This window comes from Erpetoichthys calabaricus, chromosome 7 (genome assembly GCF_900747795.2).
Source record: "Erpetoichthys calabaricus chromosome 7, fErpCal1.3, whole genome shotgun sequence".
NCBI classification, from domain to species: domain Eukaryota; kingdom Metazoa; phylum Chordata; class Cladistia; order Polypteriformes; family Polypteridae; genus Erpetoichthys; species Erpetoichthys calabaricus.
Genome location: NC_041400.2, coordinates 31834046 through 31860757, shown reverse-complemented (window position 1 = coordinate 31860757; position 26712 = coordinate 31834046). Strand labels below are relative to the sequence as shown.

At 39.4% G+C, this 26712-nt stretch overlaps 3 protein-coding genes across 16 annotated transcripts in view; 2 read left to right on the top strand and 1 right to left on the bottom strand.

Annotated features, from left to right (window-relative positions):
• The window catches only part of LOC114654357 (selenocysteine insertion sequence-binding protein 2-like), a 198279-nt gene that overhangs the window by 47158 nt on the left and 124409 nt on the right, over positions 1–26712 (top strand). The gene's annotated exons all lie outside the window — the stretch shown is intronic.
• LOC127525815 (cyclin-dependent kinases regulatory subunit 2) overlaps positions 1–26712 on the top strand; it is a 141878-nt gene that overhangs the window by 64672 nt on the left and 50494 nt on the right. The gene's annotated exons all lie outside the window — the stretch shown is intronic.
• shc3 (SHC (Src homology 2 domain containing) transforming protein 3) overlaps positions 1–26712 on the bottom strand; it is a 267622-nt gene that overhangs the window by 215125 nt on the left and 25785 nt on the right. Inside the window, exon 2 of one of the 2 annotated variants that reach the window (XM_051929724.1) lies at positions 318–482. The exons of the other annotated variant lie outside the window; for it this stretch is intronic. Coding sequence (XP_051785684.1) covers positions 318–467 — 150 coding nt within the window. The 5' untranslated portion in view covers positions 468–482. The remainder of the gene's footprint in view (positions 1–317; positions 483–26712) is intronic. 2 annotated transcript variants of the gene reach the window in all.

Sequence of the window (26712 nt, the reverse complement as noted above, 5' to 3'; positions counted from 1 at the left end):
ATTTAATAAAGTGGCACTGAATTTGTGGTATTCTATTCCTTTACATCAGAAGATGAATGAATAATTCTCAGCGCTCAAAGGGTTAAGATACATGCTTAAGGGATTTTGTGTGTGTGTGTGTATGTGTGTGTGTGTTTGCAGCACCAATGCTGTCTCACATTATATCCATGATGAAAACACAGAATTTAATGACCTCCCCTTTGGTTTAAATTGTTCAGAAGCGGTTCGAACAAACAAAGAGCAGGCAGCCTAGCTTCCTTTTGTTTCTTAATGAAGTGCATTTCATTGAGGAAAAAGGGAGAATGAAAGAGACCAACCTTTACAATGTACGTCACTCCAGGTCCCAGGATCTTCTCATTTGAGTGCAGCCATCCTCTGGAGGGTTTATTGATAACACTGCCACTTTGATTCCAATCTTCACTGCCCAGGTGCATGTCCTCCAGCCTGCTCTTTTTTCCTGTGCTCATTCTGCTCAGGTCCTGCTGAGAACACAGAGTGGTAGAGGCAGGGTTACATGTGTTGTCTAAAGATCCCACTAAGGTGCCAGAGGATTTGAGCTGCTTTGCAGCTTGGAGGCAGCAAGGTCTTTCACTGCAGTGGAGAGGTTTTTGATGCCCAGTAGGCTGCCTGTACTTGAGAATTTCAAGTGGGACACTTTGTGAATGAGGGTACAAAAAGTGGTGGGTCCATCTTCTTGATCAGATTGCAGCACCTCAGCTGAGGATGGGTACTGGTGAGCAGCGGGTGTCGCAGGAGAAGCCGAGACCTTGCTGTTCATGGAAAAACTGTGGAGAAGCTCATCTACAGATGTTACGGACTCATCCTTGAAGCGGTTATATTTGGTACGGTTAAGCATGCCCTTTTATCTCGCTTCCTGCATATGTACTGGCAAATCCACTGCCAGCCTAAAAAGCGCATTCTCTAGCATAGTAAATGCCTCATATCAACAGCAAGCAATGGAGAGCTTTGTCAATCTTTTGTCTTTTTATTTGAAGAATCACTCTAAAAATCTAGTAAATATGATGACCCCACACGCAAACCAAAACAGGAAAATCCACAGAAAAAAAAAGTCATCAATGAAAAGAGAAAAATAACAGTAAGACTGCTCTCCCGAATGATATCCAGACAGACAAGTAACAGTATTCAATGACAGAGATCCCTGGTCCTTCTAAAGCTGCCAAGCCGCTCACAGCTAAAGCATGAGTCACACAACTGAGAAGACCCGTTTCAACAAAAGGCTCACTGAACACTGCAAATCACTTCCTGTAGCAAAAAAAAAAAAAAAAAAATCCACCCACTTACAGCACACTAGAACCAATCAATTCTCAAATTTCCCTTTCCGATCTTCTCAGACTGATATTTCCACTTAACCGCAGGAATGTTTCCCCCCCCTTTCTACAAAAAAAAAAAATCTCTCTTATCAGCAGCAAATTAGAATGGTTTCCACTGCGTGTTTTACATTACCCTGTGCTGTTTTGTGGAGGCAGCTGTGTATTATATCTTTTATACTTCACCCTCCAGATTTAAGAATGAACATTTGCATATGCCCCAAAGAATTAAATGGGACTATAATAGAAGTGCAAAAAAGAAAATTTCAAAATGATGCTTTTAATAATATTACACAATGATTTAACAAGTTATTCTCTAAAAATCATGCTTGTTCTGATATATAATTAATAAGGAAAATGATCTACTTCTGGATTTTTGTTAACTAATTTAAAATCATTTTAGAAATTGTTGTGCACATGCACACACATACACACACACATCTATCTATCTATCTATCTATCTATCTATCTATCTATCTATCTATCCTATCTATCTATCTATCATTAAATTAATAAATATAAATATACACCTGTGTGACTATGTGTACGTATATAGTAATGAATATGGTGTATATGCATGTATAAATTATTTACAGAGCGAAAGACACAGCATATATCAAAAATACATAGTATATAAATATGTAAATATGCATGTATTCATATAGCCTAATAAATATACATATATATGTTATTTATGTTCACACAAACAAACAAATGCACACAGGCACCATTAATTATTTACTAAAAAAAATATTCTGTGCTATCTTAATTTCAAGAAGCATAGATAGATAGATAGATAGATAGATAGATAGATAGATAGATAGATAGATAGATAGATAGATCCCAGAAATACGTGCTATTTTTAACTACTGACAGTAAAACATTTTCTAACCCCTAATACATTTACTGATATTCCAAGCTGAACTCTAATTTTACAGATTACAAATTTTGGATGTCTTTTATATGATATCCTCCAAGTTATGCCTTCGGTTTTGAAAAAGCTGAAATATAGATTTCAATATATTAATAAAATACAGATTTTTTGATGGATTTTAATTTTGTCATTAAATCTTATCAAAGTTACTAGCTTTAGATGCTTGTAGATCCAGCAAAGCACATTATTTATTTTTCTTCACAAGAATGGTCTATTCATTCACTTAGATATGTGTTTATATAAAGAACTGCAAAGTGCCCATCAATCATCGAGATGTTAAGTGCACAGTGAACACAAGCCTAAAATAGAAATTGCATTAGAATTTAATATAGCATTATATGAACTATATATGGTGCAGATGATTAATGTAGATTTTTAGCACTGACAGTCTCTGGTGATCAGCAGCCATTCTCAAGCACTGTTATTCTCCCTTTGCAATCAAGCCGCAGCCTTCTCTAATACCCCTTAAAGTCTTTTCTGCCTAAATGATGTGGTTAATTTATTTGAAATAAAGGATACACAAATAAATCCATTGTTCCATTCAAATACAAAGAAAGTAGTTAATAAAGGCTAGATAATATAAAAGTAGAATACATCAAAATGTGAATGAAAAAATTATTTTTATGTGAATGAAACGATTGGCTTGCATATCAATGTTTCTGTGAATGAAGAGGGGCCTTGCAGCCTCTGCAAGGCAATCCCTAGGGTGCTAATGGTCTTATCCAATAAGAAAGGACTTGGATGAGTCATTCAGGCAAGGCTTGCAGAATAGTGGAAGATTCCATTTCTATTACAGGTGCAAATCTTTTGTACTGTCAAAGATCATAAAGGTCTGTTTTCCTACCAGTTTTGCAATCAAAAATGCAAAATATGCACTCTAGAAATGAGGTGTATTTATTTCACAATAAACATGTATAAAAAGTCTCCCCAGAGGAGATGCTGATGAACGCAATAAATGCAATTCCACCCCAGACCCCTCTCTCCCTCTCTTTCCTCTTACTGATTCATTCACATGAAGAATGCAAACATGAAGCTACAGAGTCTTTGTTTGTCTCTCTAAGTGCACGTCATGACAATAGGCAAGCAGGCTGTGCGTTAAAGCAGGTTTCTGTTTTTAATGATGCACAAAACATTGAACACAGGGAAGAGTGTCACTGCATGGTGCTGTCATAGAGGATTTGAAACACACTTGATGCACGGAAGAAGCAAGGAAGGATGAAATAGACTGTATACTTATTTTATTAAGTATTACTCCTAAATCTTTCTTTGCAGTGTAGTTAAAAAACAGCTATGCTGCTGCAAGATATGAGATCACTAATCCAAAGAGTTTTCTACAGAGGACAGAATTGCCAGAAAGAAACAGAAATGGACAAAGCTTTCAATGTATATAACAGTGGTCCTCTCCTGTAGGCAGCTAAGCTGAAGTTGTTCTGCTTCAAGCATTTGACTCAAAAACCTATGAATAATATACAACACAAATGACTCAGTTGCTGCTCTATTTAGATTTTCTGAAAATTAAAATAGTACAGTTAGGCTACTTGCTATGCACAGAGCCTGGTGGGAGACAAGGAGGAGGAGGAGGAGGAGGAGGAGGAGGAGGAGGAGAATGATGAGGTAGCTTGAGCTTTGTTATAACAGAGTTCCATTTTGTCTCCTCTGAAAGCTCCTGCTAAGGCTTGTAAAGTAATGGCTTAAGATCTTTTGGTGTACACTACCAAAGAGTTTGAAAAGAAAGACAGTAAGAAGGACACTATATTATTTATTATTAGGTGTAACATTGTGTGTGGCAGCATCCTTCAAACAGAGTATAAACTCAACCTTTTTTCAAACAGAGTTTATTTTAAACACTAGAATGGAAATTATTTTACAAAATAGAACAATGTTGTACAAAATAACAGGCAAAAAACAAACAAAAAAACATTAAGGTGAGTGTCAAAGAGCGGCTTTACTTATATACTGTATATGCAAGCATGGGGAGTATTTCACAAGTTCAGATAAAGGGAAACACAGGAGGGAGAGGGAGGGCATTACACAATCACACACCCATATTCTGTTTCCATCCTATGAATGGAAGAGACGACCATGTAACTTGTGTGATGTGGCTTCTACCCAGATGCAACAAGGAATGTCCTATGTGACTCCAATAGTTTTGCAGAAGGAGGTGTTGAGTCTGGACCAGCTTCTAAGAAGGTCAGAGCTCCATGAACTAGAAGCTTACTGTGCTCAAAAACAGAGTGATTAAGGCTGCCTGTTTGTGTTCTGTTCACTATATATTTATTAGTAGATAAATGCATGGATATACCTAGAGTATGGTAAATAAAGTGTGATGGAGGATTTTGCCAGTGAACAGACCAGTTAATGGAATAGATTTATAATAGGTTCATTATCAAACCCACTTTGTCCAGGCCAGGGACTAGAACCTATCCTGGCAGCATCAAGCAAAAAGCTAGGAACCATATCCGGACAGGGCATGATTACATACACACTCATTCATACAGGACCAATTTAGAGTTATCAATCAACCTAATATTTACATGTTTGGGAAAATGGAGGATATGTGATGCACACAAGCAGAAACCAAGCAAAACAAGGGGAGATGGTACAAACTGTGCACTAATGGGCTGGGATTTAAACAGACAGCTGTGAGAGAGCAGGACTATGCCACCTGAAACACATTATGACAGTTTAAAAAATAAAATGTTCCATTTAACTTTTATCAAGGCCATTTAGGAAAGAATTAAGAAAGGAGAAAGCACAGTTATACAGAAAAAATAAAATGATAATCTATACATACCCAAACAGCACTTGAAGCTGATGCCCTACTTTTCTCTCTAAGAAATGCCCCTTAACACACCCCCTGCCATCACTCATTGGCTGCTTCTTGTTTGGGAGTCAGCCACTCATACCACAGCAAGGGTTACCTTAAAATGCATAGCCCATCACACCTCCTAGTATGCCGCAGTGCACACTTCATCCCTGAACTCCTCAATTTAAGGCACTGGCTATCTAAGTAACCTCCTCAAGACTTCTTCTGTAGCACGGTTACCAAAATCCACTCTCACACCACACATGAGGAATATTCTTATTCTAACCTCAGGGGGGCTAATATTACACTCTGTCCTGGGCTCTAAAATACAATCACATTTATTTCTAAAATTACAAATGAGGCGTTCATTAAAAAGAGTGTTGTGTCATCAAATAGCATGTTCACCACAGTGGAAAATGTATTTTCTAAGTCTCCTTTTATCCACATTTCATCTTCTAGACATGGGAGCTTTTGTCAAATGTGTACTTAGCTATGCTGAAGCACTAGTCGATGTAATTCCCTAATCGCAATGACAGTTAGCCAGAATCATTAAACAACCAAGGTTTAAAAATGTGACAATAGTAGAGAATGGAAAATTTTTACTTCCCATTTTATTTCATTCAAAAAATCTACTTCATATACTCTATGTATGTATGTATGTATGCATGCATGTGATATGGCTGTTTTTTTTTTGGGAAATGCAAACTATTTCTTCCTTGACAACAGCTGTATTCCTTGTTCATCATTTATTTAAACTGCATTGTCCTTTCCCCTTCCTACAATGCAGAACGTCTCGTGCCTGAAAAAAAGGAATTGAAGAGCACACCCCAGCTACATCAGTAAGCAACCCTTATGCACATGCCTGCAAAGTTTCCATGGCAACAATGGCAAACTACGGCTTCTGCAGCTGAACACAGCTGCATACAGAATCCACTGTTTCCATACCAACGCAAGGTTATCAACTTCTAAAAACAAATGCTGATTGTTGGCGCAGTTTGCTTTTTTGAAGGAAGGAAAAGGGAACAACAAACCTACATGGACACACCTGCCCTAGAATACATGGGTATTTAACACAATGGTCCAGCCCCTTTTTTTAGGTATCTGTTCTTTATACCAGATATCACATCACAATTGTCCAGTTTCTGACAGATCTTCCTTTATGCCTTTACCTTACTGCTAGCAAACGTAACAACCTATAACAGGCAAGTGTACTGCATATTAAGGCTTTCTTTACAAAAAGTATTCAAATTCTTAAAAAAAGGCAGCTCAATTGTGACACAATATACAAAAAACATAAACATGACCACCTGAAATGACAGTACCTAACTAGGATACATTAGAAAATTAGAATACTGAGGCAAAAACAAGTCACTCTTAATCATCTAGATTGTCCAAAATAACAGCAAGTTTAAGATCTGAAGGCTCCTAAAGTCCCGCTTGCCACCACACAACCTGGTAGTTTATTTAATATTTCTGTGGTTCTTTATGTGAAGCAAAACTTTCTAACATTTGTGCGAAATCTGCCCTTAACAAGCTTCAAGTTGTGTCCTGGTGTTCTTGTTGCAGAACTTATTTTAAAGTAACAGCTGGCATCCACTGTAAAAATTCCTTTAACAACTATGAAAACTTCAATCGTGTCACCTCTTAATCTCCATGTGCTTCAACTGATAAAGATTAACTCCTGCAACCACTCTTCATAGCTCATTCCTCTTACTCCAAGAATCATCCTAGTCACTCATATCTAGACTTTCTCTAGAATGCTGCTATGCCTTTTTATAATAATAATAATTATAATTCATTACATTTATATAGAGCTTTTCTCAGTACTCAAAGCGCTATCCACACAGGGAGGAACCGGGAAGCGAACCCACAATCTTCCACAATATCGATTCTAAAACTGAACAAAGTCCTCCAGGTGAGGCTTCACCAGTGTGTTATATAACTTAAGCATACCCTCTTTTGACTTATACTCCACACATGTACAGTATAACCTAACACTCAATGATCACTCTATACTCTGTCTGGATGATGATAGTCATGAATCCACTATGACTTCTAGGTCCTACTCATAAGGTGTACTTTCAAGTTTCAGTCCTCCCATTGTGTATCACATCTAACATATGAACTTCCTACATTTAATAATTTAAATATAATTATATTAAATTTCATCTGCCACAATTCTGCCCAAGTCTGTATTTTGTCCAAGTCCCTCTGTAGCAATTTAGCTGATTCTACATTATCTGCCCTTCCACTTAGTTTGGTATCATCTGCAAACTTAACTAGCTTATTCATTATATTCTTGTCCAGATCATTTATGCCTATTAAAAAGAGCAGTGGCCCCAACACTGACCACTCAGGGACTCCACTTTTAATATCATCTAATTCTGAAAAGGTTCCACTCACCATAACCCTTTTCTTTCTTTGTATGAGTTAGTTTTGTACCCTCTTACAGACCGTGCCTTGACTTCCAACTTTTTTTAGTTTAATCACTAACCTTTCATTTGAAGCCTTATCAAAAGCCTTCTGAAAATCAAGATACATGATACCATATGCATGTCTCTGATTGTATTCTTTTGTTACTTCCTCATAGATTTACAGTATAGCATATTAGTGCCACGTGACTTTCCTTATCTGAACCCATATTGAGTATTTGTTGTTCTAGAGTCTAGAACAACAAATACTCAATATGGGTTCAGATAAGGAAAGTCACGTGTCACTAATATGCTATACTGTAAATCTATGAGGAAGTAACAAAAGAATACACAAGGATATGGAAATGACTCTAACAGTAGCACTGTCTGATCATAAATAGTCTAGAATCTAGACTATTTATGATCAGACAGTGCTACTGTTAGAGTCATTTCCATATCCTTGTGCCAGTGCTCCCATTTCATATTTAAGACAATGACAAATGGAAGTTCAGCATTCTGGGTTCCTCAGGCTTCATCCTGTTCTTGCTGTAAACAAATTATTCAGGAATAGTAACCAGAGACCATCCAAGAAGGTCATGGAGAACACATTGGCTCCTTCTTGTTATACCTCTTCCTAAGAGCATAAATGACTAATTGCTGCACATAACTCTAACAGCATTGACAAGTTTACTAATGGCAAAGCTATTTCTAACAACAATGAGAAATATTACCTGGACAGAATCTGTCATACTGGTGTCAGGACAACACCAGACACAGTCTATATGCCCATCTACAGCAAAGGAGATGCTGTGAAGATGGGCAGCAATTTTTAATTTCTTGGAGACATCATTAATAGTGACCTAATCTGGGTGCAGCACATCTCAGTTATTTTCAACAAGGCTGACATGCACCTTTATTTTCCTAGACATCTAAGGAACAGGCTCATGTTTTTTATGATCCCAACTTCAATGGCTTCATTACATCCTGGATAAGAACTGCAAAGCACCACAGAGGGTGGCAAACTCAAAGCAGACTGTTACTGCCTTACAACTGTCTTCTGTTACAAGCATAAAGGACACACAATACCTTAGAAAGGCAAACAGTATTATTAAAATAAATGAGTTAGATAGAGAACTTTGTTTTTTGGTGCAAAAATAGTTTTTTAATGTTAATGTCAGCAAAACCAAGGAACTGGTTATTGCCATTTGCTGTACCAAAACTGACTATTCAGGGAGTGAATGCAGATGTGGTGCACTCCGCCAAGTACTTGGAGGTCCATATCAATGACAGGTTAGATTGGTCTCTGAGCACATAGGAATTATATAGGAAAAGGCAAAGCAGACTTTTGTTTGCCATGTGACTGAGCTCCTTTAATGTGAGTGTCATCCGTTACATCTTCTACAACTCTGTGATGGCACTGTGATTTTCTACGCTGTGGTGTTGAAAACTTCATGAGAGGCCCCGTGAATCAACAACCTAATTAAAAGGGCTGGCTCAGTTATGGGATGCACTCTGGACTCCTTGGAGGTAATAGCAAAGGAGTGAGAGTTAAAACTGAGTGCCATTACGAACGATGCTGCACATCCTCGCTCTGACACACTAACACTGAGGACTTTCAGCCAGTGAATTATTTAGCAGAAGTGTGTCAAGAAACATGACTTGGGCTGCTTTACACTAACAGCAATATTTCAAAATAATGCTTCATTAGGACTGTGACAGCCACAAGTCAAACGTTTTCTTTCAATTTAAATTTTCTTCCTTTTTAGTCATTCTGGTGTGTGTTCAGACTATGGTGTATGTGTATATATATTTATTTATTCATCTATTTATGCATCTATTTCTATAAGGAGCTTCTGTAAAAAGCCAAATTTCAGATGCGGAAAAAATAAATTCTATCTAATCTAATCTAATCTAATCTAATCTCATCTGAAAACTTCAGGCACCCTACATAGTCATTTTTAACAGGGCCATTGGTCAATCACAGGGCCATTAGCACTTGCACCAACAAATTCAGGGACAGTTTTTATCTACAGGTCATAAGCCTACTCAACAGCCACTCATACTGACAATTGCATGAGGGTACCCACTGTGTGTTTCCTACATAATGGATATGAAGTCTGACTGTGATTGTGTTTAATGCAGTGTTGAATGTTTATATTATTCAATAATCACTAGTCTGTGGGGAATCATTCACGTCAGATTCTCATTGCACAGCGTGTACATGATAATAAATGTAAACTTGAATTTTCTGATATATTCATTTGGTGCATGAAATAAGTAGAATGAAATTAATTTGTGAGGTTAAATCAATGCCACCTAGTAAGCTTGTACAGTGGAGACTTCAGTGGAGCATTCTAAAGAGATTTGATATCTGATTACAGAGAAGTACAGTTCTGGGTAAGGAACCTACACTAAGCTATTTTAAAACCACAAAATGGATGAATGAACTGATAATGCCAACCTTTACTAAGGAACAGTTCAAATCCTCAATTACAGATTAATCTCTAAGTTTGGGTCAACCAGAAGAAAATTTACACATTGTTTTTTTCTGCATTTTAATTATAGCTGGACATATACAGTTAGGTCCATAAATATTTGGACAGAGACAACTTTTTTCTAATTTTGGTTCTGTACATTACGATAATGAATTTTAAATGAAACAACTCAGATGCAGTTGAAGTGCAGACTTTCAGCTTTAATTCAGTGGGGTGAACAAAACGATTGCATAAAAATGTGAGGCAACTAAAGCATTTTTTTAACGCAATCCCTTCATTTCAGGGGCTAAAAAGTAATTGGACAATTGACTCAAAGGCCATTTCATGGGCAGGTGTGGGCAAGTCCGTCGTTATGTCATTATCAATTAAGCAGATAAAAGGCCTGGAGTTGATTTGAGGTGTGGTGCTTGTAAGATTTTGCTGTGAACAGACAACATGCGGTCAAAGGAGCTCTCCATGCAGGTGAAAGAAGCCATCCTTAAGCTGCGAAAACAGAAAAAACCCATCTGAGAAATTGCTACAATATTACGAATGGCAGAATCTACAGTTTGGTACATCCTGAGAAAGAAAGCAAGCACTGGTGAACTCAGCAACATAAAAAGACCTGGACGTCCACGGAAGACAACAGTGGTGGATGATCTCAGAATCATTTCCATGGTGAAGAGAAACCCCTTCACAACAACCAAACAAGTGAACAACACTCTCCAGGGGTAGGCGTATCGATATCCAGGTCTACCATAAAGAGAAGACTGCATGAAAGTAAATACAGAGGGTGCACTGCAAGGTGCAAGCCACTCATAAGCCTCAAGAATAGAAAGGCTAGATTGGTATTTGCTAAAGAACATCTAAAAAAGCCAGCACAGTTCTGGAAAAACATTCTTTGGACAGATGAAACCAAGATCAACCTCTACCAGAATGATGGCAAGAAAAAAGTATGAAGAAGGCATGGAACAGCTCATTATCCAAAGCATACCACATCATCTGTAAAACACGGTGAAGGGAGTGTGATGGCATGGGCGTGTATGGCTACCAGTAGCACTGGGACACTAGTGTTTATTGATGATGTGACACAGGACAGAAGCAGCCAAATGAATTCTGAGGTGTTCAGAGACATACCGTCTGCTCAAATCCAGCTAAATGCAGTCAAATTGATTGGGCGGCGTTTCATGATACAGATGGACAATGACCCAAAACATACAGCCAAAGCAATCCAGGAGCAAAGCAAAGAAGTGGAAAATTCTTGAATGGCCAAGTCAGTCACCTGATCTTAACCCAATTGAGCAGGCATTTCACTTGTTGAAGACTAAACTTCAGACAGAAAATCCCACAAACAAACAGCAACTGAAAGCCGCTGCAGTAAAGGCCTGGCAGAGCATTAAAAAGGAGGAAACCCAGCATCTGGTGATGTCCATGAGTTCAAGACTTCAGGCTGTCATCGCCAGCAAAGGGTTTTCAACCAAGTATTAGAAATGAACATTTTATTTCCAGTTATTTAATTTGTCCAATTACTTTTGAGCCCCTGAAATGAAGGGATTGTGTTAAAAAAATGCTTTAGTTGTTTCACATTTTTATGCAATCGTTTTGTTCACCCTACTGAATTAAAGCTGAAAGTCTGCACTTCAACTGCATCTGAGTTGTTTCATTTAAAATTCATTGTGGTAATGTACAGAACCAAAATCAGAAAAAAGTTGACTCTGTACAAATATTTATGGACCTAACTATATATAAATATATATATATATATATATATATATATATATATATATATAATATGTGTGTGTGTGTGAGTGTGTGTATATTGTGGTAGTTCAGCCAGACACAAGCAGGCAGACACAGAATGTCCTGAAAACACACATGTTTTATATATGTCCAGCACACAACACAGTGCTCATGCACCAAACACCTTTTTCTTGTCCTTTTCTCTCCCTTCCGGACTTCTCCTGCCGCCTTTTCACCTCTCTTCCCAAGCATTGCCTTCTTCCTCTCGACTCCAGCTCGTCTTCTCGAGGGAGGCGGTCTCTTTTATAATCACCTGGATGTGCTCCGGGTGTCCCTGGAATTCCTTCCACCAGCACTTCCAGGTGTGGCAGAAGTGCTGACGTCCAGGGCTCCACAATCCTCCAGGCACCTCCCTGTGGTGGCCACAGGCCCCAGTAGGGTTGAGTGTCCATGCTCAGTTCCCGTGGCCCCCATACAGACCAGGGCGGCTGCCTTCTTGTGGACCAGGGGAGGTATAATCCCTCTCCTGGTCCTTCTAGACGTCCCGGTTGGGCATGGTTCTTGGCCGTCCGCCACAATATATATATATAATATATATATATATATATATATATATATTTATATATATGGTGAAATGGACGCTGTATAGAGACTGACACTGTGGCACGTGTAAAAACACAAAGGACTTTTATTTTTCTTCAGCTGGAGGGCACGTCTTCCCCGTGAACCCTCCAGCCACAACACAGTCCCACAGTCCCAAGCACAGTAATACCAACACAAGTAACAACCCTTCTTCTGGCACCACCACTCCTCCCAGGCAACCTTGTCCTCTTCCTTCCAATTCTGGCCCTGAGTGGTGGTTGCCGGTCCTTTTAATAGCCCACCTGGAAGTGCTCCAGGTGCTTGATCACCTGGTCCTGATTGCACTTCCAGGTGGGGCTATAAAGTTGTCCAAGCTGGCACCGGGATTCATGCAACACCCCGTGGCGGCCACCCCAGATCCCCACAGGGTTGTGGAAAACTCCATCTCCCATGGAACCCTGTGGGAAACTGAGGCACCATCGTCAGCCAGGGAGGCTGCCACCAAGCGTCCCGGGGGAGGTACTGAGGAGCCAATGGCTGCTCCCCTGGAACATAAGTAGAAGGAGCTGGGCATGGGACCCAGTCACCCAACACAATATATATATATTGTGGAACGAGCCCAAGACACAGACAGGAGGACATGTTTCAAACACCACCAAACGTTTATTTACAGTTTCTATTTACAATTAAAGTGCACACACAAACCCCCAAAGTCCAGGCCAACGTCACACTATGCCTCACTCTTCAGGCCGCCTCCTTCTCTTCCCTCCAGACCTTGTCTTTCTCCTCACCCGACTCCAGCCTCCTTGTGAAGGGAGGCGGCCCCTTTAATGAGCACCCAGATGTGCTCCAGGTGTGTTCTGGCAATCTCCCACCGACACACCCCAGTGTGGCAGAAGTGCCGGCTGCGTGCCCGGAAGCACTCCCGGTGTCCCCACTCGTCTTCCCCCCAGCACTTCCTGGTGTGACGGAAGTGCTGGGGTCCAGGGTTCTCCAGGCATGGGGGCGCCCCCTGGCGGTGACCACGGGCCCCTACAGGGTTGAGCTTCCCAGATCTGTACCCGTGGCCCCCAAAAGAACCAGGGCAGTCGCCCCCTCGTGGTCTGGAGGAGGCGTGAGCCCTCCTCCGGTCTTCCTGGGTGTCAGCCGTGTGCAAAAAAAAAAAAAAAATATATATATATATATATACTAATAAAAGGCAAAGCCCTCACTGACTGACTGACTGACTCACTCACTCATCACTAATTCTCCAACTTCCCGTGTAGGTAGAAGGCTGAAATTTGGCAGGCTCATTCCTTACAGCTTACTTACAAAAGTTAGGCAGGTTTCATTTCGAAATTATACACGCAATGGTCATAACTGGAACCTCTTTTTTGTCCATATACTGTAATGGAAGGCAGCAAGATGGCCGTAGGAGACGGAGTTGCGTGTCGCGTCATCACGCCTCCCACGTAATCACGTGAACTGACTGTGAACTCAGTACGTAGAAAAGAAGGAGGAGCCCCAAAGAGCGCTGAAGAAAACACCCCAAAGAGCGCTGAAGAAAACATTCATTACACAATTGACAAGGCAGCGAAACAATAAGAAGCGAGTGAGTGACGCATACAAGCATCTTCATAAGACACAAGGTATAAAAAAGCACGGTGTAAACAGTAAGTCTAAATTAAGTTTATAGAAACGCTCCCGCTGCCGTTTGCTATACCATATTCGCAAGATACAAGTTTAATGAGAAGACACGAGGTATAAAAAAGCACGGTGTAAACCGTAACCTTAAATTAACTTTATAGAAACGCTCTCGCTGCCGTTTGCTATACCATATTCGCGAGATACAAGTTTAATGAGAAGACACGAGGTATAAACGAGAGTTTGGATCACTTTGTAACAGAGTTAAAATTGCTATAGCGAGAAACTTTTAACTGCCGGGTCTTAGCTAACATTAAATAAACCCGTGGACATCGCAACATCACACAAGAGAGCGGCTCATGTGAAGTGACTGAACGCAGCAGGAGTGATCACTTCGATGAATCAAACCTGTTCAAAAAACACATTACACAATTGATAAGGTAGGAAAAGAATATGAAACAAAGCACGGTATAAACCGTAAGTTTAAATTAAGTTTATAGAAACGCTGCTGTTTGCAATACCATATTCACCCCTGCGAAGCGCGGGGATTTTGCTATATATATTAAACTATTTCAACCATTCTATGATCTGCTTCTCGCAACTGAAAGAGGGCACCGTGGCAGAAGTTAGCTGACTTGCTCACCAACCACAAGCGTTACCTGGTAGGTAACCACCCATACAATCAGATTGTGAATCAGACTACGAATGCCTGCAATGTAATTACCCCGATCTACATGCTGTCAAATGAACGAACCACACGCCGTGGCACAACGTTAGGGGCTTCGCCTCTAGCGCTGACGTCCGAAGTTCGATTCCCGTAAGGGAGTGCAGTGAGTGTGTACGCCTGATGAGCCCACAATTACGGCGAAACACGTGTTGCATACTATGCATCTTCAAAGCACGGTGTAAACCGTAAGTTTAAATTGAGTTTATAGAAACGCTCCCGCTGCCGTTTGCAATACCATATTAGATGACTTTGTAACAGAGTTAAAATTGCTGGAGCGATAAATTTTTAACTGCCGGGTCATGTCGCGTGTTCTTGGGTAGGTACACCAAAAAATGTATACATTTATGCATATAATGGGCAAACAAAAAATGTACTATACCTGAAAGCACTACAGTAGTACTCAATGTATCTTTACTTCTTAAATGTTAATGTTTTACTGTTTAATAATTTATACGCTTCTTATATGTTGTTCAGATTTTTTTATCAAAATACCAGGAACAGCGCACTGCACGATAACGTGGAGTGAATACACTTGACATGAGCATTCATGTTATTTATCCTCTTTCTCTGTACGTTTACCATTCGTTTGCTCAAAGGTTGATGCGCTTGCTGCTTAATGAGCAGCTCTTCACCCTAGCGTCCCGCTGCTTCTCTTTTTTCGTCGGCATCTTTCCCCGTTAAAACTGATTTTTTTTAAAACTTGCACTTGGCACTTAAGTCTTCAATCTGCCTCAAGAATGATTAGCGAAGGTGGTAGAGAATGAAAACGGCAGCCGTACGCATCCGCCACAGACGCACTGGTGCGCGCAGTTGTGAGTTGATTCTACAATAAAATAAAATAAAGATAAAAAGAGTAATAACTTGCAGCACCGCTATTCAATTACACTTACCTAACGCCTCTCCTAAGGGGAAATACTGTGGGATCTGGGCATCCGTCAAATCACCAATCACAGGCCCGATTAGAAAGCGGGAAGCTGTGATTTGTTGTCTCCCTCCCATGTAACAATCACAGCCCGTGTTGCAACGCACTATGTATGTATGTGTATATATGTGTATGTGTGTGTATATGTATGTGTGTATATATAAGTTGATATGTGTGGGAAAGCGAATAGTAGACGTGACGTAGTATATGTGTACCAAATTTCAAGTCAATAGGTGAAACGGTTTGCGAGCTACAGCTGATTTAAAATCCTGGACAGACAAACGAATAGCCACGGTAGCGTATTATAGAAGAAGATTTTACTGTTTAATAATTTATATTTATATGCAATGTGCTTCTTATATATTACTTCATATTCTCATATGATAATGATGTTAACGTTGTTTATATTGATTTCTATGTTATTGTAAGTTCTCTTTATTTGTGGAAAAATAAATTTGGCAATTAACAAACTTATTTTATACATACTACATTTTATTTTTTTCTCTTGCACTCAGTGAGCGAATCCACTGGGTAATCAGCTATATATAGATAGATAGATAGATAGATAGATAGATAGATAGATAGATAGATAGATAGATAGATAGATAGATAGATAGATAGATAGATAGATGTGTATGTATGTAGATATGTATATATATGTGTATATATATATATGTAAATATGTATATCTATATATATAAAAATGGAATGGGTGGGTCGTCGGGTGGGCCTTTTTTTCATTCCGTCGTTTTTTCGACGTTTTGAAAATGTAGAATGATTATTTGATTTTTTTGTTTTTATTTGATCGTGTCTATGTAGCCGCCGTCGTAATAAAGTATCGCTAAAATCGTCATTTATCGTAATTTATTTTTGACGTATAACGTCACCGTCGTCGAGGTCAGTGATACCAGTGCAAAAAATCTGTTTACGGTTGAAAGACACGCCCTACTCACTGGACAGTTAAAAACACCAATCAAACTAACGATGACATCAAGTATTACCCAATCAAAAGTAGGAAAGGAGGCATCTTCATAAAATGCGTGTGGGATGATTTGCATGAGACGCTGCTTTAAAAAAAAAATGATAAAAAAAATACGGGATAAATCCCGTCCAGTATTGATTCAAAACGGGACGCGCAATTTCATTCTCAAACGCGGCACGATTCCGTATTTTAAAGAACGGGTGGCAACCCTACAGTGCCAGGTAACCACCCATACAATCACATTGTGATTCAGACTAGGAATGCAATGAATGTAATTACCCCGATCTACATACAAGGCGAAAGTCTTGCAACATTCAAAGATGATGGTTTGGGATAAGTACACCATACAACATAAAAGAGCTTATGAAGCCTTGAACCGAAAAAAGCAACATCTCAGAGATCGTAAAAAAAAAAATAGGAGCTAATGTCGTTTTACTCGCTGTAGATTTTAGTCAAACATTACCAGTTATTTCACGAGGGAGACCAGCACATCAACTCAACGCGTGTTTAAAATCCATGCTTCTCCCACGCTCGGTTATATGTCGCGTGTTCTCGGGTAGGTGCACCAAAAAATGTATACATTTAAGCATGTAATGGGCAAACAAAAAATGAGGTATACCCGAAGGCACAGCAGTAGTACTTAATGTAACTTTACTTCTTAAATGTTAATGTTTTACTGTTTAATAATTTATACGCTTCTTATATGTTGTTCAAATTCTTTTATCAAAATACCACTGACAGCGCAATGCACGATAACATGGAGTGAATACACCATACGCATCCGCCCACGGCTGCCCTGCTGTGCGCAGATAGGACTTGATTGTACAATAAAATAAAATAAAGATAAAAAGACTAAAACAATCATCACCCATAAAGCGGATAGTAGACGTGACGTACTATATGTGTACCACATTTCAAGTGTATAGGTGCAACAGTTTGCGAGCTACAGGTCATTTAAAATCCTGGACAGACACACAAATTGCCACGGTAGCAAATTACAGAAGAAGATTTTACTGTTTAATAATTTATATTTATATGAAATGTGCTTCTTATATATTACTTCATATTCTCATATGATAATGATGTTAATGTTTATATTGATTTCTGTGTTATTAAAACTGCATGTATGTGTGTATATGTATATATATATATATATATATATACTAGCAAAATACCCGCGCTTCACAGCGGAGAAGTAGTGTGTTAAAGAGGTTATGAAAAAAAAAGGAAACATTTTAAAAATAACGTAACATGATTGTCAATGAAAGCCCGTTTCACTCAGTAAGTCTTATGTGTGTGTTTATGTATGTGTGTGTATATATATGTACATGTGTATATGTAGATATGTATATATATGTATATGTATATAAATGTTTATGTGTGTGTGTATATTATATATATAATATATATATATATATATATATATATATATATATATATATATATATAAAACACAGCAACAGTTATAACAATGACAACACAATTACATTGACAATCATGTTACGTTATTTTTAAAATGTTTCCTTTTTTTTCATAACCTCTTTAACACACTACTTCTCCGCTGCGAAGCGCGGGTATTTTGCTATATATATATATGAGCTGTATATACCCGGCGTTGCCCGGGGCAGAAGTAACCTAATCGGTCAAACACTTACATATATACCAAAGTAAACCTAATCGGTCAAACAGTTACATATATAAAAAAAGCGAACCTAATCGGATAAACAGCTTCATATATACAGAAGCGAACCTAATCGGACAAACAGCTAATCTATATACATAAGCAAACCTAATTGGTCAAACAGTTACATAAATACAAAAGCAAACCTAATCGATGAAACAGCTTCATATATACAGAAACGAACCTAATTGGTCAAACAGTTATGCATGTGCAGAATAATTTTACAAACATTATGCGTGTTAACAATCATTAAAAAGAAAAGATTGAGGAACTCTTCTTCTATATGTAATGAAGCTGGATGAAGCTGACTTGACGAAGACGTAGGTGGCATAGATTGGTTTTTCTAAAACAGAAGAAAAAAATGAGTATCTATTATTATTTTAAATTTGAATGAAAATGAGAACCTTGATTAGAGATAGATTATCCGTATTAAAATATGTGCATGAATAAACTTTTGCTAACTCTCTAGCAAAAGTTTATTCATACAAATTGGCATGGGATGGCTTTGTGAAAAAGTAAAAATTACATAAAAATAAATTGAGAATGCGTACTTCGATTTGACTGAGATTATCTGTAATGATGAAAAAAAAGTTTAGTATGTTTTTTTTTCCATACGGGAAGGATGTAAAACCTTACATAGGCACCCTTCAGCCCGTACTGAAGGGTACTGTCACATTCTTACTGACTAAAAAACACCCTTTTTATTCCACAGCTACCCCAAAAACCACTATTAGGCATTACTTTGGGGTGGCAGTAGTTTAGTTATGAAACAGCTGGGTCCTGAAAAAAATCTGTCTTATTAGTGGCTTCATCACATATAGAAGAACAGTTCCTCAATCTTTTCTTTTTAATGATTGTTAATCATTCTGCACATGCATAACTGTTTGACCAATTAGGTTCGCTTCTGTATATATGAAGCTGTTTGACCGATTAGGTTTACTTTGGTATATATGTAAGTGTTTGACCGATTACGTTACTTCTACCCCGGGCAACGGCGGGTATATACAGCTCGTGTATATATATATGTGTCTGTATGTGTATATATATATATATATATATATATATATATATATATATATATATATATATATATATGTATGTGTGTGTATATATATATGTATCTGTGTGTGTATGTATATATATATATATATATATATATATATATATATATATATATATATATATATATATATATATATATATGTATATGTGTATGTATGTGTGTATGAATATGTATGTATGTATGTGTGTATATGTAGATATGTGTATATGTAGATATGTATATACAGTGATCCCTCGCTATATCGCGCTTCGCCTTTCGCGGCTTCACTCCATCGCGGATTTTATATGTAAGCATATTTAAATATATATCGCGGATTTTTCGCTGCTTCGCGGGTTTCTGCGGACAATGGGTCTTTTAATTTCTGGCACATGCTTCCTCAGTTGGTTTGCCCAGTTGATTTCATACAAGGGACGCTATTGGCAGATGGCTGAGAAGCTACCCAACTTACTTTCTCTCTCTCTCTCTTGCGCTGACGTAGGGGTGTGTGAGCAGGGGGGCTGTGTGCAGCTGCTTCCTGAAGGACATGCTGCACAGTGCTTCGCATACTTAAAAGCTCAAAGGGCATGTATTGATTTTTGACTTTGTTTTTCTGTGGCTCTCTCTGTCTCTTCCTGCTCCTGACAGAGGGGGTGTGAGCTGCCGTCTTCAACAGCTTTGTACCGGCGGTGCTTCGCATACTTAAAAGCCCTATTGATTTTTTTTTTTGACTGCTTGCTTTGCACTCCTTTGAAAAGGAAGATATGTTTGCATTCTTTTAATTGTGAGACAGAACTGTCATCTCTGTCTTGTCATGGAGCACAGTTTAAACTTTTGAAAAAGAGACAAATGTTTGTTTGCAGTGTTTGAATAAAGTTCCTGTCTCTCTACAACCTCCTGTGTTTCTGCGCAAATCTGTGACCCAAGCATGACAATATAAAAATAACCATATAAACATATGGTTTCTACTTCGCGGATTTTCCTATTTCGCGGGTGGCTCTGGAACGCAACCCCCGCGATGGAGGAGGGATTACTGTATATATATGTATATATGTTTATGTATATATATGTTTACATAACCTCTTTAACACACTACTTGTCCGCTGCAAAGCGCGGGTATTTTGCTAGTGTATATATATATATATATATATATATATATATATATATATATATATTGGCAGGTGGCCGGGTGTGGTCATCAGCCACCTGCCTATTTAAGGGGCCGCCACCTTGCAATCAAGGCTGGAGTCGGGTGAGGAGTTGGACGAGGTCGGAGAGGAGGCGGCGAGGAGAGGCCTGACGTGTGTGTGAAAAAGAGAGAAGAAAGAGAAAGAGAGGTGGCTTACTGAAGCCTGGACTTTGGGAGACTGTCGGGGTTTGTTGGTGGCGGTGCACTTAGGACTTGTATTATAATAGACTGTAAATAAACATGTGGTGATGGCTGAAAACGTGTCTGCCTGTGTGTGTCCGGGCCGTACTATTTCACAGTGGCGTAGCCGGCAGGATGCTCCACCTGGGTCAAGGTGGGGACCTGTATTGGAAAAAATATCTGTGAAAGGCCCGGCACAACAGGGGAACTCACCCACGTGCCGCAGGGGCGGCATGCACCCAATCCCGCAGCTACAGAGTGTGTGGCGGACCATTGGCGGTCCGCCGTTCGACTTTGTGTTTCAGGGGCGGCTCAAGAACGCGGCAAAAAGAGCTGCTGGGAAGGAGAAGCTGCACGTACAACAGCCGCAGCAGCCCAGCCCAGAGTCTCGTCCCCGTGTGTTGAAGGAGGACGAGATGGCCGCCGACCAGAAGTCCTTCCTTGCGACAGGCATGGGGTTGGATAACGTGTCCTGTGTGCCCGCCAGCGATTGGATGGAGGCGGGACCAGGGAATGTCCATCCCGTGCCAGCCAGAAACCCGAATGGGCCGGAGGAAAGGGCCCATAGGAAGCAGTCGGCGAGTGGCGCTGATCGACAGGTAAGCACACCGTCGACTGACTTTCTCTCCTTGGCAGTGATCCTGCAGCAGCTGGAGAAATGCCTTCTGCTGGTCGGATTGCCACCACCCGAGCGATGTGCCCTCCGGGCGGAGACGCAAGGATCAGAAGGGACGGCGGGCGCACCAGCACAAGCGCCGCTGGCGAGAGAGGAACGGCGCGGCGCTGGACCTTCTGACCAGGGGAGCACAGTGGGGACGGTGAGTAGGACCGCCCCCGTAAAGCTACGGACGCCGGCGGGGCAGGGTCTGTCCTTTTACAATAGACAGGCTCGAACTGCCGCGGCGTCCCAAAGTAAGAGGAGGAGTCGGAGAAAGAAAGCTGGCTCCTCCAATATGGGAGGACGTGTTGATGGGTGCACACGTCCCACGAAGGGCCGCCCACTGCCGAGGCAGAGGGAGAAACCGCAGGCTGAGAGGCTGAAAATGAGTGTGCTCCAGTTGTCAGTCCCGTGGCAGGGATCATGGAGATCTCGGATGGGGAGGCTGAGGAAAAGAGCATTGGGGGTGCCGGGCGGAGCGGAGAGCGTTGGCCCAAACACAGAGGAAGCGCGCAGAGGCGCCCTTGTTTTTCCTTTTATTCTTTAGGACCGGGCCCTGGGCTGATATGTATCGACCTGCCGGCGAGGAAAATCTGTCCTCGCGGGACGGGCCGCTGGCCCCGTGGGGTCTCAGCGTGCGGGGGAGTATTGTGGCAGGTGGCCGGGTGTGGTCATCAGCCGCCTGCCTATTTAAGGGGCTGCCGCCCTGCAATCAAGGCTGAAGTCGGGTAAGGAGTTGGACGAGGTCGGAGAGGAGGCGGCGAGAAGAGGCTTGACGTGTGTGTGAAAGAGAGAGAAGAAAGAGAAAGAGAGGTGGCTTACTGAAGCCTGGACTTTGGGAGACTGTGGGGGTTTGTTGGTGGCGGTGCGCTTAGGACTTGTATTATCATAGACTGTAAATAAACGTGGGGTGATGGCTGAAAACGTGTCTGCCTGTGTGTGTCCGGGCCGTACTATTTCACAATATATACAGTATATATATATTTAAAATAAGGAATGGGAGTCCGTGCTACAAAGATTTTCTTGAAACCACAGTACAATACTCTCTACTACACAGCAAATATACAAATGATATGCTAACTTGCTAATTCTTCTTACAGAAAGGCTTGTGCATACATATCCAAGTCCATTATAGCTGTTTATGTGTCCTAGTTAAACCTATTTGAAAAGGTTCTATATTTCACAGATAAATTATAGAAACACTAGGGAAATTCCCTCAACGTCCACTTAAGTGAGCCTCTAAGACTAGGTCACATATCTCTGTGGTTTTCATGGATATTCAATATCTTTATGTGTATTGGTTCATTCTGATCTTTAGCTGTGGGTTAGTCTAGGCAAAAACAGAATAAACATACTGTACAGTGCTTATAAACTAGTGAGCAACATTGAAAGAAGCCCATGTCTAAAGGATCACCTCTACTCCAACATAAACACATAACAGAATTTCATTTTTTTCAGATTATTCTTATTATTTTTACAATCCTTCTTAAGATAGTGATGATTGTTTTTCAAAGTCAGAAAATGTGTTTTAGTCCAACTAAAGTAGGCCATTCCAGGAAGGGTGCATATGGAAAAGACTGTGTCGAATAGGCTTTCCCTAAGAAACAGCATGCTAAAATTAGTTTGACACTGTACCTCTTGCCTCTCAAAATAGTAATATCCACAATGAAAACATATAAACTTTTAATAAGCAATGCAGTTATTTCCTTTATCCTTTTATAGGCTTATCTGTGTGCATCCTGTGCTCACAAAATCCTCTTTGGTAAACTGGTACAGGTTTTTATTCATATGAAAAAATACCTTGCACACCTCTCAAGAGACACGTCCAGGAGCAATCTGAAATACATGCCTAAACTACTTTAACTGACTTCTCTTGATTAAGAAAAGCAATTGTTCCACTGCATGGTTCCTACTGTATTGTTACTCTACTTAACTTGTCATGGAGAGTTACCCTAGCAATCCTGCACAGGAACTTAAATTCATCTGATCGACCTCACAATCTCATTCTTTCCATCACTATACTGTATATTAACACCTTTAGTTACAAACATAGTTACTGCAACATTATTGCAGTCTGGTACAATGTTCTTAAAAATGTTATGCTGGCCAGTCACAAACTGACCTTGTGCTCACATGTGACTAATGTACTTGAACTCCTATAATTGGAGCAGCTGCTCACCTGTTACCAACACAAAATAAGCGACCCTTTACCTGATTAGGACCTCAGATTTTGAAACATTAACGTCCATTTCAACCGCATTGCACTTAGTGGGAAAATGTTCAATGGGCACTGGCTGGAGAATAGACTACAACGTAGCCAAGGAGACAGCATTTTCTGAAAAAAGCAGACACACAACCTTTAGGTTCTCATCCTGAATACTCACCACACTTTAGTTCTAACTTCATATACTGTATTCTCCATAAACATCATGAAGAGTAGAGGACAGGTGACAAGACATAGCCTTGACAGACTTAAAGAATAAGTTCAGTGATTTTCAAGTCAAAGTTATTTATTCGCAAACTTATATATGCATTTTCCACAAGAAATTGTGTTCTAAAGTTAAGCACTTTCTACAAATTTTAAAAAATATATTGCCTGCACTGACATTTTATATTCAAGGCTGTGAGGCACAGAGGAAAAGATTAAGATCTTACCAAATACATTAATTTTTCAAGTCAAGACAGTTGTCGAGTATTGATCCACAACTTCCATGTTTGTGACAACAAAAGGTACCTGGTAATAATCATTTTATTGTATATTCTGAGTACTGCTTATCTTGTGCTAAGGATATGTTTTCCATTCACCAATGCAAGTTCTCACAGAAATACGGAAGCAAATCAAAACAAAAACAACTGTGTGGCATGAAAAGATTATTGTGATATGGTCTTTCGAGAGGAAAACACCCTGGGGGTGCTGTGTTATCATGCATGGCTGGTCTTCTTTTAAAGTGTCTGAATCTCATAATATTGGTATTTTTGTAACAAAAACTGCATGTATAAACTATTTTACAATGTGTGTGAAATTGCAAGAAGCAGATCAATACAGTCTTGGCATGAAAAATGGACATATTTCGTACATTTTTATGCTTTTCTCTTGTGCCCCATAGCCTCCAATGTAAAGTGCCAGTGCAGACAAGATACTTTTTAAAATTTATAATAAGCACTTAACTTTAGAACACAATTTTGTGGGGCAAATGCATATCTAGTATGTTTGTGAAGAAATAACTTTGACTTGACAAATACCAAACGTATGCTTTAACATTCCCCAAATCTTCTTCTTTTGGCTGCTCCCATTTGGGGTTGCCACAGCAGATAATCTTTTTACATACCGTATCTTCCTGTCCTCTGCATCTTACTCTGCTACAGGACTTTAACATTCTCCAAATAATAGACAATATTTAAACACAAGTTGCCACAACAGATTATCTTTTTACATATCTTCCTATCCACTGCATCTTGCTCTGCTACAGAACTATAACATTCTCCAAATAATAGCCAATATTTAAACACAACTCTCAGACATGTTTCAATAGAGATTTTAATCACTGCAGCGACCTCAGCTGTAGAAATGGACATAACACAAATCAATGTTTCCGCACTGCTTTCAAAGATAAAGGCAGATCCACCAAATTTAAGAGTTCTTCAAACTCTTTCAACCTCTCAGCTTTTTAAAGTTGAGCCCAACTGGGTCACATAGCTAATTCTGACACTAGGCACTCATCAGTGAACATCACTCTTAAGCTTGGCTCCCGGAGTAGGTAATGTTATCACTTTTCCAGGTGTGGATTTAACTGCAACACTGAGGAGGGTCAATTAGGAATTGATCTTAATCCAAACTCTACTGGTGTTAATGAAGAACCATGACTAAATAACAAATTAGTAAGACATACCGTATAACATCTTATTCAAAGCAGGTGAGGCACCAATTTCACTATGCATCAAGAGAGCAGAGAAAGAATATTACTTCATATATTAATAATGTATTCCTAAATTAGACCCCTACTATAAATGTTTATTTAGCTCTGGAATATAAAAAAATCTTTCAGTAGTGTCTCTGTACAAATATCCAACATAAACAGAGTTATGGACTTTTTATTTAAAGGAAAGACCTTTCCTTATAAATTATCATGTACTTTAAAATTTTACCCTAATGAAAAATGAAATGAGAATTAGTAGTATCTGTTGTAATAGTACTATTATGTGTAAAAAAGTACAGAGAAATTCTTACTTACTTGACTCAGGTCTCATGAAAAACACAAATGCATTAAAGTACATATTGAATAGATTCACTGTCCTCAAGCCTGCTCTTGATTTAAATGTACGTATTACATGATCTCCTGTATTAATTGTATTTATTTACAGAATTGGGTCATTACAAGAGATGCTTACAAATCAGGTGTTTGTATTAAATATTGAAACATTTCTCAAATAACTGCAGAATAAAAGTAAAATGTATAGTGATCAGTGTCTGTCAGCAACGATGGTAATTAAAACTACAAGGTATTAGGTAACCCATTTGTTCTCTTCCATTTCAGCAAGATCTGTTTCAGTCATCCAAGTGTGTAGTTATTGTAGTTCACATACTGGTGCATTCTGTGTAATGATGGTAATCTATATGTGCATCCAGATTTGGTCCAAACCTTTACCTGATGCTCACTATGACACTGAACTGGATAAACAAGATATAAAATGGATGAAAGGATGACATTAACCATGAGAGTTTAAAAAAAAATATGTTACCAAACCGGAAGCTAGCTGAGGGGAGGTGGATCCAATTATGCTCGGTTATACCTGGCCAGTGCAAAGTGAAGTGCAGTAATTTGAGTATAGTTACTGTATACTGTGGTGGGTTGGCACCCTGCCCGGGATTGGTTCCCCGCCTTGTGCCCTGTGTTGGTTGGGATTGGCTCCAGCAGACCCCCGTGACCCTGTGTTCGGATTCAGCGGGTTGGAAAATGGATGGATGGATGGGTTACTGTATATGTGGTGCGATAATTTGAAGAATTACACAAATGATTATAGGGCACTGTGTTTCTTATCTAAGAGGTGCGGGCTCTTAGCTGCAGACCAACACATTACGTCTATTATTAAGGTGTTATTTTGCTACATTTTTTCTAAGCCAAATATTTTTCTTTCTTTTTGTCCTAGTTATATTTTATGGATGCACTGAATTATGAAAAATTAAGTTTTACTTTCATTTTGTATAGTTACTTTTTTTTAAAGTTATCATACGCTGCATTCCTTTAAGCATGAATTGGGAATGACATTACACCTGAGTTTACTGTATTCCAGTAAAACATTCGGAAAACCAATATGGCCGCCTCCAGGAAAACCTTTGTTGTGCTTGTTTTTTTGGAATAAATACCAGTTGATAACAACACATTACACAATATTTTATACATCCAAACATCATAGTAACATGTCCACAGATGGAAG